The sequence below is a fragment of the Lacerta agilis genome, chromosome 2, assembly GCF_009819535.1.
Source record: "Lacerta agilis isolate rLacAgi1 chromosome 2, rLacAgi1.pri, whole genome shotgun sequence".
NCBI lineage: Eukaryota > Metazoa > Chordata > Lepidosauria > Squamata > Lacertidae > Lacerta > Lacerta agilis.
Genome location: NC_046313.1, coordinates 110,707,306 through 110,726,115, shown reverse-complemented (window position 1 = coordinate 110,726,115; position 18,810 = coordinate 110,707,306). Strand labels below are relative to the sequence as shown.

At 46.8% G+C, this 18,810-nt stretch overlaps 1 protein-coding gene and 1 long non-coding RNA gene across 2 annotated transcripts; one reads left to right on the top strand and one right to left on the bottom strand.

The window, feature by feature from the left end:
• Window positions 1–666: 666 nt before the first annotated feature.
• Window positions 667–3,895, top strand: LOC117042864. Its single transcript, XR_004426093.1, has 3 exons — window positions 667–996; window positions 1,791–1,813; window positions 3,783–3,895. It is a non-coding gene; the product is annotated as an uncharacterized LOC117042864 (long non-coding RNA).
• Window positions 3,896–10,423: 6,528 nt separating this feature from the next.
• Window positions 10,424–17,854, bottom strand: LOC117042427 (zinc finger protein 300-like). The gene is made up of 5 exons (XM_033141973.1): window positions 17,699–17,854; window positions 15,925–16,051; window positions 14,094–14,641; window positions 13,009–13,094; window positions 10,424–11,154 (listed from the first exon to the last, which is right to left on the bottom strand). The coding sequence occupies exons 1-5, from the start codon at window positions 17,837–17,839 to the stop codon at window positions 10,602–10,604; spliced, it is 1,455 nt and encodes a 484-aa protein (XP_032997864.1). The 5' UTR covers window positions 17,840–17,854; the 3' UTR covers window positions 10,424–10,601.
• Between the last annotated feature and the right edge of the window lie 956 nt (window positions 17,855–18,810).

Genomic DNA, 18,810 nt, shown 5'->3' with positions numbered 1-18,810 from the left:
AACTAGCAATTATCAGGTAAACAGCTTAAGAGCAGTGAGGCACCAGCAGTAGAATGGAGCATAACAGCCAGCCAAATTCTCTCTCTCTCTCTATGTCTGTCTCAATCACGATCTGAACTTTTATTTTCTCTTTAGGAAAAGATCAATAGCTACCTGGAGAATCTTAGGAAAGAAAGAAAAAAAATTTGGGCCTACAAAGCAGAACTGGAAAAGGAAAGCCAAGACCTCCTTGTAAGTGTCACTAGTGTTCACTGGAAGGGAACAAGTGCTTGACGAATCAGGTCAGGAGTCAGGACTGAACAGAAATGGGGAAATCTGTCTATTTCTGTTCATCTCAGTGTTGTAACGTAGGGATTGTGATTCAGCAAGTGATTTCAGCTTGACATAGCAGGCAGGAGACAGCTTCTTCAGGTAACACTCTTTATTCAGACAAACAAGACTGGGGAACTGAGGAGAGGGAGATACATTTATAGGGACAGAAAGACTGGCTAGAAAGTATACATTTTGGAGGGAACAATCTCAAGCAATCACAAAGCTGCCTTTTGGTGGGAACCAATAAGACTGAGGATCCAAATGCAGCAACTTAAATGAACCAATAGTAGCTGTTCCTTCTGCAACAGGAAGGCAGTTACTTTCCTTCTGGAACAGGAAGGCAGAACTAATGTCAATCCAGAGAAAACCCAAATTTCCTGTGCAATTTCCATAACTCTCCTCCTTGTGTTGTAAAGACTGACCACATTCCAGACTCTGGTCTCCTCGTTTCCTCTTTCTATCTGCTTCTTGCAGAAATGCACAGCAACTGAGAAGCAGAAGGCAGAGGAGAAGTTCAGAGAACTGCACCAATTTCTGCTGAATCAGATAAAAGAGGTGGAGAATGAGATTGCAGGGAGAAGGGATGAGCACTGGGCTAGACTCTCCAGGGAACTCTCCTCTCTTGAAAGGATCATCCAGGAGATGGAAGAAAAGAGTCAGCAGCCAGAGAGTGAACTCCTGCAGGTAAGATGGCGGCAGGAGTAGCCCCAGGCTCCACTCCAGGAAGAGGCTGCCTTGAAATCTGAAGTGCAAGTTGTGTGAGAAGGAAAATGATAAATGGTTACTGGCTTATACTTGGGCCTGTTTAGGGGTATGTATGAAAATACCCTAGAAAAACAGTTCAACTTAAGTGTACAATGACAAGTGCACTGGGAAGGGGTGGGATACCACAATTTTTTTGTGCAGCAAATTGGATGAAATTTTAGAAGTTATGGCGCAAAACTAACAATGGTGGAAAAATTCCTTAACTTTGCACTTAAAGGTGAATCCATCAAATGGGCACTTTATAAATCAATATGCAAATAGAATCACAGCCATCTGTCAACATTTGCACTTAATTGAAATTTCCAAACAGTTCTCCAATAATGCTTACAAAAAAATCATACAAGTTCATGAAGTGAAACTAACATTTAAAAAATCATATTACACAAAATTGCTTTGCAAAATGTGTGTTTCAGGCAAAATTGGATATAAAAATATCTATATTAGGAGAAATTCACACTAAAAGGCTGGTGAATATTCAGAAGGACTTTAAAAAAAATTGCAGGCTGATGTGGAAATGTGGAGAGCTGAAGAGGGGGAAATAAAAAATCTGAAAGATTCCAAAATTGGCTGACTAGGACCTCCCTACCAAGAATATTTGTGTGTGCTGGGGAAACTGACACCAGACAGCCAGAGTCCCTCCATTTCAGGGTCTGAAGGAGCTTCCTACTGTGGCCTGTGTTGTGCACTGAATTCCATTCTTTTCCCCCCTCTAGGATGTGAGAAGCACCTTGCAGAGGTGAGTGGATCCAGCTCACTTCCATTAGCACCAGTACTTAAAACCTGGCCCTCCAAGCTCCTGACGGAAAGACTTTGGGACTCCACACTCTGTGTAATTTCACCCACAAAGATTGGGACCTTCCTTTTGAACTTGTGGCACCCCTATTCTCATTCCAAGAATGAAGACCAAAACACTGCTTCCTCTCCCCCCACTCGCCCCATCATTACATGCTATACTCAGGGCGTCGCAGGGGGGGGGGGGGGGGGGGGGGGCCCCGGGCAGCGCCCCTGCTGGGGGTGACACATGGGGGGCTGCCCGCCCCCTGGGCTTTTTTTTACAATTTCTTTTTTTAAAAATTATTTTTAGGCTATTTTCGGCACTGCCGGGGTGGAGCCGCAGGGGCTGCCAGCGAGTCGGGGTGTCACCCCCCTCGCTGGCCGCTCCTGCGGCTCTGCCCCGGCAGCAACCAAAATAGCCCCCGCCCTCCAGCGGCTTTTCGCGGGCTGCATAGCCTCCAAAAGCCCGCGCCCGGCACCCCCCGGGAGCGGGGCGTCGCCGTGTGCGTCACGACGCACACGCTGCGATGCCCCGCCCCCAGGGATGCCGGACGGGAGCTTGGGGAGGCTTTTTGGTGCAAAGAGTCCCGAAGCCGCTGCTGTAGCACCCCATTTGTGCTACAGCAGCGGCTTCAGGACTCTTTGCAGCCCAAAAAAGCTCCAGAAGCCCGCGCCCACCCCCGGGGGCGGGGCGTCGCCGCGCGTGCGTGCGTCATGACGCACGCACGCGCGGCGACGCCCCGCCCCCAGGGGTGCCTCTTGGCTTCCCGCCCCGGGCAGCCAAGGGGCTAGGAACGCCCCTGGCTATACTTAAAGCTATTTTGTTGAAGTCTATTGTGGTTGAGACATAACAGTATTGAAAAGTATTAGTACCTTCAAGGCTCATTAGGGTCTATGTGGGTAAGGGTCCTGGCCCCTCCATTTATTCTCTGTTGTCCCTTGCAATTCCTCTCCACCATCCTTTCTTGGATATATTGATTTGATTGTACACCCTTGGAAGATCTGCTTCATGCTCTGAGGGCATCTGGTTCCAGAGCAGAGGTTATCTAAGGCAGGACACCAGCAACCTCCAGAAACAAATATTCTGACCTTACTCAAGTGTTGCTAAGATAAAGCTGCTACCAGTGGTGGAGCTTCATGCTCCGGCACCAGGGGGGGGGGGAGAAAAGGCGGGGCAGGGCTGACGCATGTCCTTGGGGCGGGGCACGGCGCCTGCAGGGGCATGGCACCCAGCGTGGGGGGGGGGGGCAGCCACGATGGCACCCCACTAGGATCACGCTGCCGGGGGCAGTGCAATCCCCCCGCACTCCTCTTCCTCCGCCAGTGGCTGCTATACTTCCAAACAACAGGAGAAAGTTACTTTCTTTGCAGCAACCAGTGCCTTTGTAGTTCCTTTCAAGATTTGCCAGTTCAGTCACTGCAGAAAAGCCTCATGTACCACTCAGGTTCAGATTAAAGGTAAAGGGACCCCTGACCATTAGTTCCAGTCGTGTCTGACTCTGGGGTTGCGGCGCTCATCTCGCGTTATTGGCCAAGGGAGCCGGCGTACAGCTTCCGGGTCATGTGGCCAGCATGACAAAGCCGCTTCTGGCAAAACCAGAACAGCACATGGAAACGCCGTTTACCTTCCCACTGGAGCGGTACCTATTTATCTACTTGCACTTTGACGTGCTTTCGAACTGCTAGGTGGGCAGGAGCTGGGACCGAGCAGCGGGAGCTCACCCCATCATGGGGATTCGAACCACCGACCTTCTGATCACAAGCCCTAGGCTCTGTGGTTTAACCCACAGCGCCACCCATGTCCCCAGGTTCAGATTAGAGGTTACTAAAGCATCCATCTTGTTCTCTCTACCATTTTCTTCCTCCTCTTATTTTCCCTTTTCCTTTACTAGGAATTAGTGATTTGAAAGGTTACTGTTTTTCCTCATCAGGTGTGAGAGAACAGAGAGACCGGAGAATCCACTGGCTTTTCCTCCAGAGCTGAAGGAGAAGGTCTCCAGACTCCATGATATGAATCTCCGTCTGGAGGAAGTCATGAAGGAATTCCAAGGTAATGATGAGCGGCTGCAAGGATTTTATGCTGGGCATTACATTAGTCTAACACAGAACATGTTGGGCTCTTACTGTATTTTGCTCTTGCTGCAGACAGGAGTGGCACCATCATACCCCCCCCCTTGGTGGTCCAGCCATCAATTAATTCCCCCAGAATGTCCCATGTACATTGGCACTCTGCAGCATCAGAAATGGTGGCTACCACAAATAAAGGAAGTCCACACCAGACTCTATAGTAAAGTCTGTTTTTTCCTTCCAATTTTATTCGGGGGGGGGTATTGTTTTGCTGTTTTGTTTTACTTATTTTCATGTTTTTATCCTGTATCTTACTCTGTGTACCGCCCTGAGATCTTATGATGAAGAGCAGTATATAAATCTGAGAAATAAATAATGAAAGAATAATGTGCATCTATTTACAATTCCCTTTGGATGAGAGCTCTGGAATCCTTTCTCAGCAAACTTAGTTTCTCATTTCGTTTAACCATTCTGGCTTTAATTATTTTCCCCACCACTTTACTTGGTGCAAATATTAAGGCTGCATCCATTAACAGACCATCAGATTTAATGTGAATATTTTTATTCTGCTTTTTAAAGGTCTTGTTTACCATTGCTGTGTTTTACAGTTTTCTTTAACTGGTTTTTCCTGAGTTCTTAATCATTTGTTCCACAGATTAATCGTTTACTTGAAATAAGGATAGAACAGGTGCTGTGTTACTAAATGATATTTTTCTAACAAAATTAATTTCAGATAGAGCAGTGTAGTGCTTAAACTTGTTACCTTTTTTTCTTTCTCAGATGCTACCGGTATGTTATTCAGGCAACAGTTTCAGAAAGGTAAATTTCCAATGGTGACCCAAATTCACAGTGGGATGGGGACTGGCATTTCATTGGGGTTGTACAATCTTTTCTGCAGACTTTGGAACCCTTAATAAGTTATTAGCCTTAAAATGGCATTTATGTTTTCATATGTATTGGCAAATCCCCATTTTTGCAGGGTTGTGTTCCAGGTTAAAACATACATAAACCTGTAAGAATAATTGTAAATAAGAGTTAAAGTAGTTACAAAGTTACTACAGTAAAATTGAACTGAACGCAGAGGTGGACGTGAGGAAGTCCCCCAAGTAAGATTAGAAACAAGATTAAAATAATTAAATTGGTGTGTGTTCCTGTTGTAGGTGTGTTGTAAGGCAGTGTTTTTCAACCACTGTTCTGCGGCACACTAGTGTGCCGCGAGATGTTGCCTGGTGTGCCGTGGGAAAAATTGAAAAATTACTTTATATATAGTCAATATAGGCACAGAGTTAAATTTTTAACATTTTCTAATGGTGGTGTGCCTCGTGATTTTTTTCATGAAACAAGTGTGCCTTTGCCCAAAAAAGGTTGAAAAACACTGTTGTAGGTAATGTATTTTTTTCTGTTTTTTTTGTAGTTTGTAGTTTGTATGTATTTCTTGTAGCATGTATGTATTTTGTTATTTGTTGAAATAATAATAAATTTCTTATAAAAAAAACATACATAAACCTACCCCATTACATGTCAGTTTCTGTCTCTCAGCTGATTTTGCCTCTCTTTTCTTCATCTTCCCCCAAAAGCAAATGTCACTCTGGATCCAGACACAGCCCATCCCTGCCTCAACTTGTCCAAGGATCGGAAAAGCGTGAGATTGGCAGTCAAAAAGCGAGATGTGCCCAATAATCCTGAGAGATTCAACAACTGGCATTGTGTGCTGGGACGTGAGGGATTCACAGCAGGCAGACATTTCTGGGAAGTCACTGTGGGAAGTGAGGGAGAATGGGCTATGGGGGTCGCCAGGATGTCTGTGGGGAGAAAGGGCCGCTTTCCCTTCAGTCCTGAGGGAGGGCTCTGGGCTCTGGATAAGATGGAAAATGGCTACTCGGCCTGGAACCCCCCTCATAGCACTCCTCTGTCCCTGAGGGAGAAGCCCAAGAGAATCCAGGTGACTCTGGACTATGAAGGGGGACATGTGTCTTTTTCTGATGCTGACTCAGGAGCCAAACTCTACACATTCTCAGGAGCCTCATTCTCTGGAGAAACCCTCCTCCCTTTCTTTCGTCTGTGGGGAAATGAAACCCACCTCAAGATCTCCTGAGGAGACTAAATCTGCCTCTCAGGCCCAGCAGGAGTTTCTCTCCAGAAAAAAAGGGCTGAGATAAAAACCCAACACTTACCTCAGTTGCACTTTGGGCAGCTTTTTAGGGGCTGTGTGAGAGGATTACTCTACCATTAGCAGAAATAACAAAACAGACAAAAATGGGTGCCTTTTTTGCTTTTTATTTCCCTTTTCCAGAATTCTTTCTGCAGATTATTTCTTAAAGAGACGGTAACACTTTTAACACCCAATATATAGAGTTCCTCCAAAGGGCTCAGCCTCCATCCTCTGGTTTCATTTTGCCACCTTCCTTTCCCCCACAAGACCCCCAGCAGCTGTTAAAATACAAACATACATGGATTACTAGAAATTAACCCCTTTACCCACTTCAGAAGGGAAAGCTCCTTGCTGTGCAGACCTCAGACCGGAAGAAAACACAAATAATGTCTGTGCGGCACCAACTTCAAGCTTCCTCTGCAAATGCAGCCTCACCATGTTCCCTGTTCCTCAGAGATTAATTTCGCTGGATTCAGTGGGGCTTCTGGACAACTAAATTATTTACAGTTGCTGCATTAATCTTCTATAAATGTTGGATTCTGTATATCAGAGGCAGCCAACACAATGTCCTCTGGATGGTGTTGGGCTCCCATCAGCCCCATCCATGATGGGAGTTGTAGTCCAGTGACTTTTGGAAGGAACCAGGTTGGCTCTGTCTGCCCTATATAATTCCCACTGAGCTTTCCCTCTGATCCCAAGCCCCACCTTGGTTATGGGATGTTCCCCCAAAGAGGGCCTTTTCACTACCAGGTAGATCTTAGTTTTCTCTGAGGCTTTTAAAGGCTATCATTTAATGCTGTTTAATTCTTAGAACTATTTTGTTTTCACTGTTGCCAGTTTTTAGTGCTTTTATGGTTCAAGATCTTATGCTGATTTTTATGGTTTTTGTGCCGATGCAGATTTTATGCTGATTGTTTCTAATGAATTGCATTTGTTTTTAAATCTGTGAACAGACCAGAGTATGTGGTTCATTAGGAGGTATAGGAATGAAGTGCAATAAAAATAAAATGAAGTGAAATAAAAGCTCCAAAACTCCCTCCCAGTCAGTCAAGGGCCTCCTCGATTGCTGCTGTTTTGCAGGAGTATTCAGCAAGATGTCATTGATGCAATAATAGTGCATTAGTGCTGGGTTTATAAGACAATCCACATATCATTCTGCTTTAGGGGTTATTCTGTGATTCTTCCCCAATGTTAACGGTTCATTGCCATATGAAGGGGCTCCCATGTCTTTTCTGTGAACCGCCTGAGACCTCTGGGTATAGGGCGGTATTATAAATTCAAATAATAATGAATAATAAGAATGGAACAAAAGCAGACACCCCGCTCCAATATTCCTGACATAGAAAGCTCTGCAACCTCTGCTTGGATGACAAGAAATGAAGCAATAGTAGTGTTGCACCGACAACCAGATCCCCTCTTGCGCCACTAGACCTCTGGGCCAGAGAGCCCTAGTAAGAGGAAGCCACATAGAGCCGGAAGCCAAACTGTCCCCTTCAGTCAGGCACACAACCAAGAAAGGGAACTAGATTTGAGGATGGCAGGATGTGGGGAGCAGGGCTTGAATAGAAATGGTGTCAGTGCTTAATACCCTAACCTAACCTCTGGTTTGACAGTCAAAGTAAAGAAAGCAGGCTATGTACTGGTTGTACGTGAAAGGCCACAATTGGATCACATCTCTCACTATCCCTGACCACTGGGGGTGATGGAGTTGGAGTCCAGGAATGTCTGGAATGCCACCGATTTCCCATCCCTGACCTAACAGGACAAAAGAAAGGAAAGTGGGGGTTGTTTGTCTGGAACACCCATACTCCAAAACACCGCTTGAGGCTGGGGGAAATGGGAGTTTATGTATTGGAAAGAAGGGCATTAGGGCTAATTTTAAGTCAGATTTGCAGTTCCTCACAGGTTGCTACTCATTTCTGAGGAGGAACAGATGGTCCCGAGGACAATGTTGGGATGAGGGCAAAATAGGCCTGCATGTGTGGAATCGACAGGAACCATGTGGATGTTACACATCTTGAAACACCGAGTGAGAGAAGAAAAAAAACAACAAGAAATTGCAAGCATGCATTATATACAAAATTTATTACTCATTCACACTTCCAGCTAATTCCACCCATCAGCTCCTAGTAAGTTAACAGCAGTTGAAAATAAATTTATACTGTACAGTTGTACTTCTGCTTACGTATCCCTCTGATACGTAAACTTTGGGATGTGAGTGCGGCAAACCCCGAAGTATTTTTCTGGGTTTCACCACGCGTGCATGTGCAAAAACGCTCTACGTGCCGCGCACATGCGCAGAAACGCTAAACCATGCCACATGCATGCGCAGAAACAACCCTCTGGTTGCAAATTCCTCGGGATGTGGCCAGACCCCCAGAACGGATCCCATTCGCAACCGGAGGTACCACTGTACAGGTTTTTTATATAGCATATTCAAAATTATTATTAAGTACAGGAGAAGCACTTGTACTCCCCCTTCTTGGAACAGAATTGAGATATTGCTAAAGGAGGGATACGGAACCTGTGGTTCTCCAGTTGCTGCTGAACTACAACTCGCATCATCCCTCACCATTAGCCATCATGGCTGTGGGTGATGGGAGTTGAAGTCCAGCAACATCTCGAGGGCCACAGACCTCTCCCCTGCCTAACCAAAGAGCTACACACAATGGGATACCAAAACAAAGAAATGAGCCTTCTTTCCTTGCTGTATATATTAATGGAAAACCTAATGAAAACTTAATGGAGAGGAGTTTTTCAAATGCTCATACAGCGGTACCTTGGAAGTCGAATGGAATACGTTCCGGAAGTCTGTTTGACTTCCAAAATGTTCGAGAACCAAGGCGTGGCTCCTGATGGGCTGCAGGCGGAAGCCGCGGAAGTCACATTGGACGTTCGAGTTCCCAAGAACGTTCGAAAACCGGAACAATCACTTCCAGTTTTTAATTGTTCGGGAGCCAAAACGTTTGACTCCCAAGGCGTTTGAAAACCAAGGTATGACTGTACAACAGCAGCATTGTTTTAAATGAGAACAAATTCTTGAGCATCTACCCTTCTGAAAGAGCTGTTTTTTTTCAAATTTCACACATCACCCCAAAACCAAAGCCCACGTGACACCATCTTCCTAGTGCAGTTTATAAAGGTGAAAAAGCCTTGAGCCAAGTAACAACCCTTACAGAAAACTGCACCAGATTCTCTGGGGAACGTGTGGCCCCCTCAGCTCCCATTACCCCAGCCAGCCAGGATAGCTAATGGTCAAGGATGATAGGAGCTAGGAATCTGGCTGTATCTGGAAGGCAAAGAGGTTCCCAATCCCTGCTCCGATACTTCTGATATGTTCATGGGAGGGGGGCACCAGAACTTTTGTTGAGATGCCTGCCCTGTTCATAATCCAAGCTCTAGTCTCCAATATCTTGCCATTTCTTTAAAAATGAAATAATAATAGTAGTGTTTCCCTCCCTTTGCTTAACACCCTGCACTCCCTGAAGCCTTCTAGAAAGGAGAGCATCCCTACAATATTATTCCAAGTGTAGCTTTTGGATGCGAACCAAAAGTGGTGCAGAAGATGGAAATCAATTTTCACAGGCCTGAACTCTGAAACTTTAGTTTGGGCACCTGGCCTTATATTTAGTCAACTCCCCATTTGCGTGTGATCGGCACCTGTGTGACCACTGACATGCATGCAGTTTTCAGCACTGAAATGGGATGGAATGGGGGCAGAGCAGACATACACACATCCCACTGGTGCACATGGGGACCAGGAACGCAACTCCCACACAAACGGGGAGTTGCTTGTATACAATCATGAAAGGTGGCAGAGTCTAGAGGCAGCATAGAGTGCATTGTACCACTGCCGACTGGCAAGGAAAAACCATTTTTCAGAATGTTCCTCTATGTTAAAAAGGCCCTGCGCATAGAAACCTAGTGCATCAGGGAGCAAGCTGGGCTAGAACCATTCTTCCTGATGTGCTAGATTTTTACTTGCCCAGAGGGTTCTCATTTTTAAAAATTAAAAATGAATCTGGGAAATTAAAAATGGCAGGCCTTGCACCTTCAGTTTGAAAAGGTGCACGCCAGTCTCTCACCACACCCAGCTATGTGCATAAGGCAGGCTATGCGCTCAGGACCACTTACAACCGCTCCTCTGCTGTGTATGTGGTTTTAAAAAACGCTGCCCAGAAAGCTCTCCCATCCACGAAAAATGTTCAGCAATTTTGTCAACCCATGTGGAATCCGGAAGACGCTTGCCACAGTTGTGAAACACTTCTGTGTTTTCTCTTCCTCTGTAGCATTAATGAGGCGGAAGGCAGGGAGCCCAACAGTAAGTGGAGCCAGAGAGTCAATGACAGGCAGATCCAACTGATGCTAGTCCCCCACCCTTCCCTCCTGCTGAGCTCTACAAGGGACATCCTAAGACTATGGAGGAAGCCAACCGGCTGGGCCACTCCCCAGATTGGTGGCAAGTTGAGGGCAGGTGAGGTAGAGGCTGGCTGAGGGTAAAACAAAGTTGGGTCACCTCTTCTGCAAACTCTTACACCAGGAGAACCCACACTGAAGCTGGCCCTATGCTCGGAGCACTGCTGTCACAGGGTCTCTCCCCACCATGAATCTTCTTGTGTCTATTCAGGGCGGTTTTACGCGTGTAGCTTTTCCCGCACTCGGTGCAGTGATAGGGCTTCTCTCCCGTGTGGGTCCTCCGGTGCCTGATGAGGTTGGACTTCCAGCTGAAGCTCTCCCCGCACACGGAGCACCGGCAGGCTTTCTCCCCGGAGTGGGCTCTCTGGTGCGCCATCAGGAAAGCTCGCTGCTGGAAGCACTTCACACAGTCCGAATCGCACCGGTGGGGCTTCTCTCCCTGGTGGTTCTTCTTGTGCGTCAGGAGGTCGATCCGATGAGAGAACCGTTTCTCGCAATGTGGACACTTGTAGATCTTCTCGCCAATGTGGGCCCTCTCGTGGGCAACCAAGTCCAAGCTATCGCCGAAAGACTTCCCACAATAGGAGCACTTATACACTTTCTCTGCTTCCGGTGGCATTGTCACGTTCTGATGGAGGCTGATCCCGTTCTCTTGGCCTCCTTTCCCCCTCAGTGCTCAGGAAGTTCTCAGGGAAGGTCCTCCTGGGTACATTTTTAGCACCTTCCCCACAAAGCACAGCTAGGTTAGGCTTGCTCTCCTGGAAGCTGTCAACATGCTGCCAAGTCTCGGGAGTCTCCTCTACTTTGGGACCCCGAAAACATTCCCCCATGGCAATTTCCAGGGATGTCCTACTGTGGCTCATTCGCTCAGGTGTTCCTTGCCAAAAGGTCTCCTCAGACTTGAGCACTCTGTTGCCGTTTCCTGAAACAAACAAGAGAAATGACATGAGAAGGAGAGAGTGGGAGGGAGCCTTCAATTTTTGACTAATAATAATAAATAATAATTAAAACTAGTGTTCAGCTGATCAGTTTGTTAGATCAGGGTAAGGAAACTGTGGTCCTTACTTGTAGTAAGGTTAAAAAGCTTACTGGGAAATGATATATAATGAATTGAAAAGGATGTTTAAAATAACGTTTGTTTTTTAAAAAACCAGAAGCTTTTCTTTGGGGAATTATAGGGACAGAACTACCTAAATTGTATAGCAACTTATTCATGTATGCTACTACAGCGGCAAGAATATTACTCTCCTCAAAATGGAAAGAAGCAGAAGTCCCAGCAAAGGAAGAGATCCCTGGCTTCTTAATTTCCCCACAATTCCCTGGAACAGGAATTGCCTCCCCTCTTGCACAGGAGTGGTCTTCTTCTCTCCTGCCCCATAATGGTAGGCGAAACCAGAGCTAATGACAGGCAGAGCCAACAGATGCTCACTTGGCCTCCTTCTCGTCTCCCACTGAATTACAATGGCTCCTCCCCAAAGTGGTTTGTACAGTGGTGCCTTGCTAGACGAAAATAATTCGTTCTGCGAGTGTCTTCGTCTAGCGATTTTTTCGTCTAGCGAAGCACCAAGGCAGAAAGCAGTTTTCGCGACGAAATTTTTTTTCTTTCGTCTTGCGAGGCAGCCCCATTGACTTTTTCGTCTTGCGGGGCAGCCTTCCGCTAGCAAATGCCTTTCGTCTAGCGAGTTTTTCGTCTAGCAAGTTTTTCGTCTAGCGGGGCACCACTGTATTAAGTTTCAGTAACATAGGAGAAAAACTATTTAAACAAAACAACAATAACAATTAAAAAAAAACCTACCAGAGTACAAATCAGTTATTGTGGGCATTACAATAAATATCTATTATGATATTTATGGTTTCTGAAGAAGTGTGCATGCACACGAAAGCTTATACCCAGAACAAACTTAGTTGGTCTCTAAGGTGCTACTGGAAAAATTTTAAATTTATTTTATCTATTATGAGCGAACTATGGGTTGTTTATGGGAATCCTTTCCTCCCCGTAACAATTCCTTGACTGCCAGTTAGGAAGAGGGTGCGCTTGGTACATATCCTCTCCCACAGATGGCAGGGTATTGTCTTCTGGCTATGCGTGGACTCTTATTTGGAAAATGAGTTCACTATTAATATTTATAGAATACAAATAGCATTCAGCAACAAATTTGTGGAATCTGCTGTCAGAAGATGTGGCAATAGCAATCGGTTTAATGACTATAAAGGCGATCAGATAAATTAATGGAGGGAAGGACGGTTACCAAAAACCGCTATATGGAGCCTCCATATTCAGGGACAGTGTAGCAGCAGGTAGGGGAGCAACAACAGGGAAGGACTATGGACCTGGTGCCTCCAGATAGGCCTCTGGTTGGCCACTCTGGGAAACAGGATGCCAGGCTTAGATAAGGCTTTGATCCAGCAGGGGCTTTTCCGACACTCTTAAAACTTAACATGTCTGGGTTTTTTTTTTAAAAAAGGAACCACTTCAAATAACAGCCTGGTAGCACCCTGGAGTCACCCCAGACAATCCTTACCACGAGATCATCCTCTCGCATCTCACCGAGTCCGTCAGATCCTGCTCTGACAAGGAGGCATTATATCTCCAGTAGGCCTTCAATACCTAAAAGAGGAAAGAGGAGTGCAACTCAGTACGAAGCATAGCACCTAAAAAGGGTCTTCTCTAACATCAATCATCTCTGACACTAAGAATGGCAGGGAAGCCTTGGTGGGGGTATCACCAAACACCACTGGGGGGTGTTTCTGGTTGGTGCGGCCATGACGGGGCCTTTATAGTGGTGGTTCCCTATTTGTGGACCAGCGAGGTGCATTTGTCTCCATCGTTACTGACTTTCAGGAAGAATTTTTAAAAACAATATTTACCCATGCCTTCGGTGGCTGAATGGCACACAATGATATCTATGTTTTTAGAATGTTTTAAATTGCTTTAGAATCCTTTTTTCTCCCCGTTGTAATTGATGTGTTTTCCACCCTGGGCGTCTTCAGGGGGAGGAAGCGTGGGATAGAGGATGAAATAATTATATTAGTAATGTCATTTGGTGTGTGCCACAAGACAAGGGAAGACCTGTTCTCTGCCATCACCCACCCCACCCCAATCCACACAAAGCCCCTCGACTGCCCTCCACATATACCGTATATACCCGAGTATAAGCCGACCCGAATATAAACCAAGGCACCTAATTTTCCTACAAAACCTGGGAAAGCTTATTGACTCGAGTATAAGCCGGTTCACCTTTGCCGCTGTGGAGGAGGAGGAGGAACGAGCAGCCCGAAAGCAACCCTTTGGGCTGCTCCTTCCTCTTCTCCTTTGCCAAGTTTGCATTTATGCAAGCAGTTCAGGAATGGAACAAGCTGCCTGGGGAGAGTAAAGAACCGCCGTTCTTGTACACTTCTTAAGGAATGGTTGACTGGGGAGAGCGGGGTGGCGGCACGAGCGGAGAGAAAGGGCTTTCTTTCTCGCCACCCCCACCACCCGCCTCACTCGAGTATAAGCCGAGGGCAGCTTTTTCAGCACAAAACATGTGCTGAAAAACTAGGCTTATACTCAAGTATATATGGTAAACAGCAGGAGTGGAAGAGTAAAGGATGATTAGAAATGTACTTCAGCAATACCCGGAGGACCAAGATTTTCCTCATCTCTGTTCAGACAAAACAGGAGGTTAGAGATCATCTCACTTTTTCTTCCGGCCTCCCCTTGCATATCCACACCAACACTCTCCTCCTCAGACAAAACCTCTTCTTTCACTTTCACAAAATACTTCGGGCTTCCTGGAGTTTCACAGCAAAGGCCTGGCAGGGTGTGATCAACGCCTTCTCCACTATGTCCATGGCTGTGGTTCATGACCCCCTTCAAAGAAGCCTGGGACTCCCTTATATCAGACACCAACGAGGACTGGGGGCAGGGAAGCCCAGAGGGAGGGGATGCTGCTGTCTTCAGAAAGTTCAGGAACTGGTCTTCCCATTCCAGCTGGGACCCAGAAGCAGGAGTTTGCTTGGCCTGTGGAAGACTTGCCCCACTCAGAAACTGCCTCTCAGTCCCAAGTTGGACGGCAGGAATCTCATTTTCTCCTCTTTCCATTCTCTCCCCGGGTTCATAGGCTGCTGCCAACTCCCATGCTTCCACATTCATTCCTGGCTGCAGCTCCTGGACTGAAAAGAAAAGAGAACGTAAGAGCCTGGCAACTGGATCAGGCCAATGGTCCATCTAGTTCCAACATTCTGTTCTCACAACAACCTCCTGAGGGCAATATTGCTCTCCTCACTTACGACTTCCAAGGTACAACTGTACACACACACACACACACAGAGAGAGAGAGAGAAAGAGAGAGAGAGAGACATATCTACACACTTAGCCCAACATGTCCCTCTCTCTCACTCTCTATGACTCATGTCTGACCACTGCTTTTTTTTCATTTTCCCAGTGTGGTTTTATAGTCAATTCTTCTTCCCAGGGAACTCTCAGGATTGCAGCTGTGAAAGGAACAGAGGTCTCCTAACAACTCTCAGAACCCTTCAAAATGACACTTCTTGGGGACTCTGTGGGGGAAGCCATGACTGTTTCAAGTGGCAGGATACTGTTTTAACTGTATAGTGCAAATGGGGCCAGACAGAAGGGATGGCACAGAGCCTTCTGCAGTCCTGCAACTCTGTCCACCATTGGCTGTGCTCCACACAGGCTTTTCCTATGGAGAACAAACTTTCATAGGAAAAAGATTCCCCCACCCTAGCACAGATGCACACATTCTCATTTATCTTACTCAGGTTAGGAGAGAAAACTTGAGGGCTATTCAGATCTATCAGACTTCTCGGGTCAGGTGTGACAGATGCCCACCTTGCATTTGGCCATTGAACAGCCAAAAGAAAAGCCAATTTGATTAACTAATGATGAGAATCAATATTCAGTCTCCAAGAACAGCCCAAGAAAAGCCACTTTGATTAACTAATGACGAGAAGCAATACAATGAGAATGGCTGGAGAATGCTAAGGCTGAGTGTTATCTTGACATGGATAAGGAAAACCACAAGCTCAGCCTGGCCTTGTTGTGATTCTTGAGTTCCTGGCTGAGATGCAAAAGTACACAGTGGCTCATCTAGTCCAGCATCCTGTTCTCACAGTGGCCAACAGATGCCCATGGGAAGTCTGCAAGCAGGACCTAAGTGTAGCTGCACTCTTCCCTCTTGCAGTTTCCAGCAGCTGGAATACAGAAGTAAGACAATGTAGTCTTATCCTCCTGGAACTGATCTCATCCTCTTTTAAAGTCATCCAAGTTCATGGCTATTACTGCCTCTTGCAATCTCCACAGTTTGTGTAAAGAACGTGTATACTTATGATGTGACATGGAAGGAGACTGGAGATCCTAGGAATGGGAAGCAGCTAGAGGGGGTCTTAAGCAATAGGAACATTAGGGTTAGCACACTTTCACAGATACTTACCCAGGGAGACTACCATCCCATAGTTCTCTGTCATGACTTCCCAGTAGAGAGCCCTTTGGCCTGGATCCAGCAGAACCCATTCCTCCTCGGTGAAACACACGGCCACCTCTTTGAAAGTCATAAGCCCCTGTTAAGAAGAAGGGCAAGGAGGGAGATTCTCATTCCTCTGAAGCCTCCTTCTATCACATCACATCAATGACATGATTGAAGAGTATAAAATTATACATGGTATGGAGAGAAAAAAATGTTTTCCTCCCTCTCTCATAGCACAAAAAATCCTGGGTACTATAATTTACCCAGGGGCGTATGGGATGCTAGGGAATGGGTAGCACCCCTGATGGGGAACACATCATGCTCCTTCTGGGGCAGTTTGTCCACCTTTGGTCCCCGCCCTGCACCTAGTTCTCACACATGACTCCTAGAAGCTGTCAGCACGAGACAGCCACTACTCCCTGGGAATGGCTTCAACTGGTCAGCTAATCCAGGTGAGGGTAGCCAATGGGTTTCAAACCCTTGGTAAGTTAGGGACTTCCCCTGCATGCAAAGACAGGCTCTGACGGGTTGAATGAATGAGACCAATAGTGAGTCCAACGGTCAAGAGGGTGGTTTCCGTATGTGCTGTAGAGCAGTGTTTTTCAACCTTTTTTGGGCAAAGGCACACTTGTTTCATGAAAAAAATCACGAGGCACACCACCATTAGAAAATGTTAAAAATTTTAACTCTGTGCCTATATTGACTATATATAAAGTAATTCTCTTGAATAGGAATCAAATAAACAAATTTTTCCCACGGCACACCAGGCAACATCTTGCGGCACACTAGTGTGCCGCGGAACAGTGGTTGAAAAACACTGCTGTAGAGGGAAGTGAGAGGGAGATGGGGCTTGTCAACCTGGGAAGGGAGCCCATGTAGGAGAAGGAAAACTCTGGTCCTAAACCTCCACTGCCTTGTGGGTTATCTTCAGAAGAAAAGGCTAAAGAGAAAATCCTACACAAATCCAGAGTGGAGTCTCCAAGGAGGTTGGGTGGCACATTGTATGCCTCCTTTTGGCAACTTCTGCAGCCAAGCTGGTGCCAAACGTATTGTTCTGCTTTCCCTTGGCTTGGACCATATCAGCAAGGTTGAGAACGGGGTGTTGTCCTACGGGCAGCCCAGGACCTCCACACACACGGCCCACGCTTGCACTCTGGATACAGGTGGGTAGTCGTGTTGGTCTGCCATAGTCAAAACAAAATCAAAAATTCTTTCCAGTAGCACCTTAGAGACCAACTGAATTTGTTCCTGGTATGAGCTTTCGTGTGCATGCTTCACACGAAGAAGTGTGCATGCACACGAAAGCTCATACCAGGAACAAACTCAGTTGGTCTCTAAGGTGCTACTGGAAAGAATTTTTGATTTTGTTTGCACTCTGGAGACATCACAACAAGGGAGATAGCAGTCAGGAGCTACTTTGGTGCTGCTAACGCAGTAGTTTCGACATCACCCCCGGAGGCACACTCCATTGTCTCTCTCATGACAGGCAGATGCCAACAACACCCCTGCCCATCTAACTGCGTTGCCCCAGCCACTCTGGGCGGCTTCCAACAGGCTATAAAAACCCAGCGAGACACCAAGCATAGAGAACTTCGCGATGCAGGGCTGCCTTCAACTTAGGGCGATGGGGGGGGGGGACAAAGGGGAAGCGGGATGAGGATCTCCCACTCCTCTGAACTCCTTGGAGGAAAGAAGAATTAACAGCGCAAGAGAAGCAGGACCAACCGCAACCCTCACCAACCTCGCAGGGCTGCAAGGAGCAAGAGCCAAGCAATGCACGCCCAGCCAGCGGCTCTACAGCGCTCTGCGAAGCCCGGGAAGGGCAGGCAAGGCGGCGCCCAACCCGGAGACCCTTGCTCCTCGTGCTTCCCGAGCAGCCCATTCCCCTGACCTGCCCTCGGAGCTGCACAACGTCCCTCCCGGCGCCTTTGGCTCACCATCTCCAGGAGCCAGACGTCATTCTCTGCCCGAGGGGGGGGGATTCACAATCCCAGCTCTGCAGCAAACCGGAAGGAAGAGACCGGCTCTCGTCTGCGCTTCCGGCCTTAAGCCGCCCACCAGCTAAAGCAGAGCCCACCATAGAGGCTGCTCTGGATAGAGCGATGCCCCATCAGGGTTGCCATGGTGAGCCGCTCTACCCTCGTTCTATCTTTATGGGTGGTTATTATAGAGACTTCCGGCTTTCCATTCCTCCGATGCAAAGTGCAGGGAGTGGGGGGGAGAGCTTCACCAGAGAGATGCCATGGCCTAGAACAGGTTGTTTTTAAGTCACGTGCTGTTGGGTTTCCAGGTCAGGAGGAGTCGGTGCTGGTCGAGATGAGGGGATAGGGAGATGCTTTTATACTGGAGGACCTTATGGTGGCCGAGCGGGGAAAGCTCATGCAGTTTAAGAAGTGGGCATTTTAGCAAGTGTGGCATGGAAGACACGCTGCCCCTATTGCAATTTTCTTTTCTGCGCAGCTACTAAAGGTGCAAGAGCCTTTGGCAACCAGCTTTATTTTGCCTGTTTATTAATGCACATCATTGTTTTCCGCTTTTGTTTGTTTCAGCGTTATTGTTGGTTTTAATTTTCGTTGCGAGTTTGCCGTTTTGGTTTGAAAAGCGACTCATAAATCCTAATAATAGTAATATTAAAAAATCCTGTGTTCCAACAGTGGTCAACAAGATGCCTATGGGAAGCCCACCAAGCAAGAAACTCAGTAACAATAGCACTGGCATACTGAGCCCCACAAACTCCCAAAATCTGCCCCAAAGGGTATGTGGGGTAAACATAGGACAGGTTTAGGGGAGTACATGGAGGGAGAAGGGCACGTTCTGTTGCACTATTATAAATCCTTCCACTAATGTAATGAG

What these genes read in the sequence shown, in the direction of transcription:
- LOC117042427 (XM_033141973.1), bottom strand. Translation starts at nt 17,839, where the DNA reads ATGGGCTGCTCGGGAAGCACGAGGAGCAAGGGTCTCCGGGTTGGGCGC. An exon ending in GTCCTCCGGGTATTGCTGAA is followed by an intron (nt 13,095 to 14,093) that starts GTACATTTCTAA and finishes TTCCTCTTTTAG; the next exon opens with GTATTGAAGGCCTACTGGAG. An exon ending in TGCGAGAGGATGATCTCGTG is followed by an intron (nt 11,155 to 13,008) that starts GTAAGGATTGTC and finishes CTGAGCACTGAG; the next exon opens with GGGGAAAGGAGGCCAAGAGA.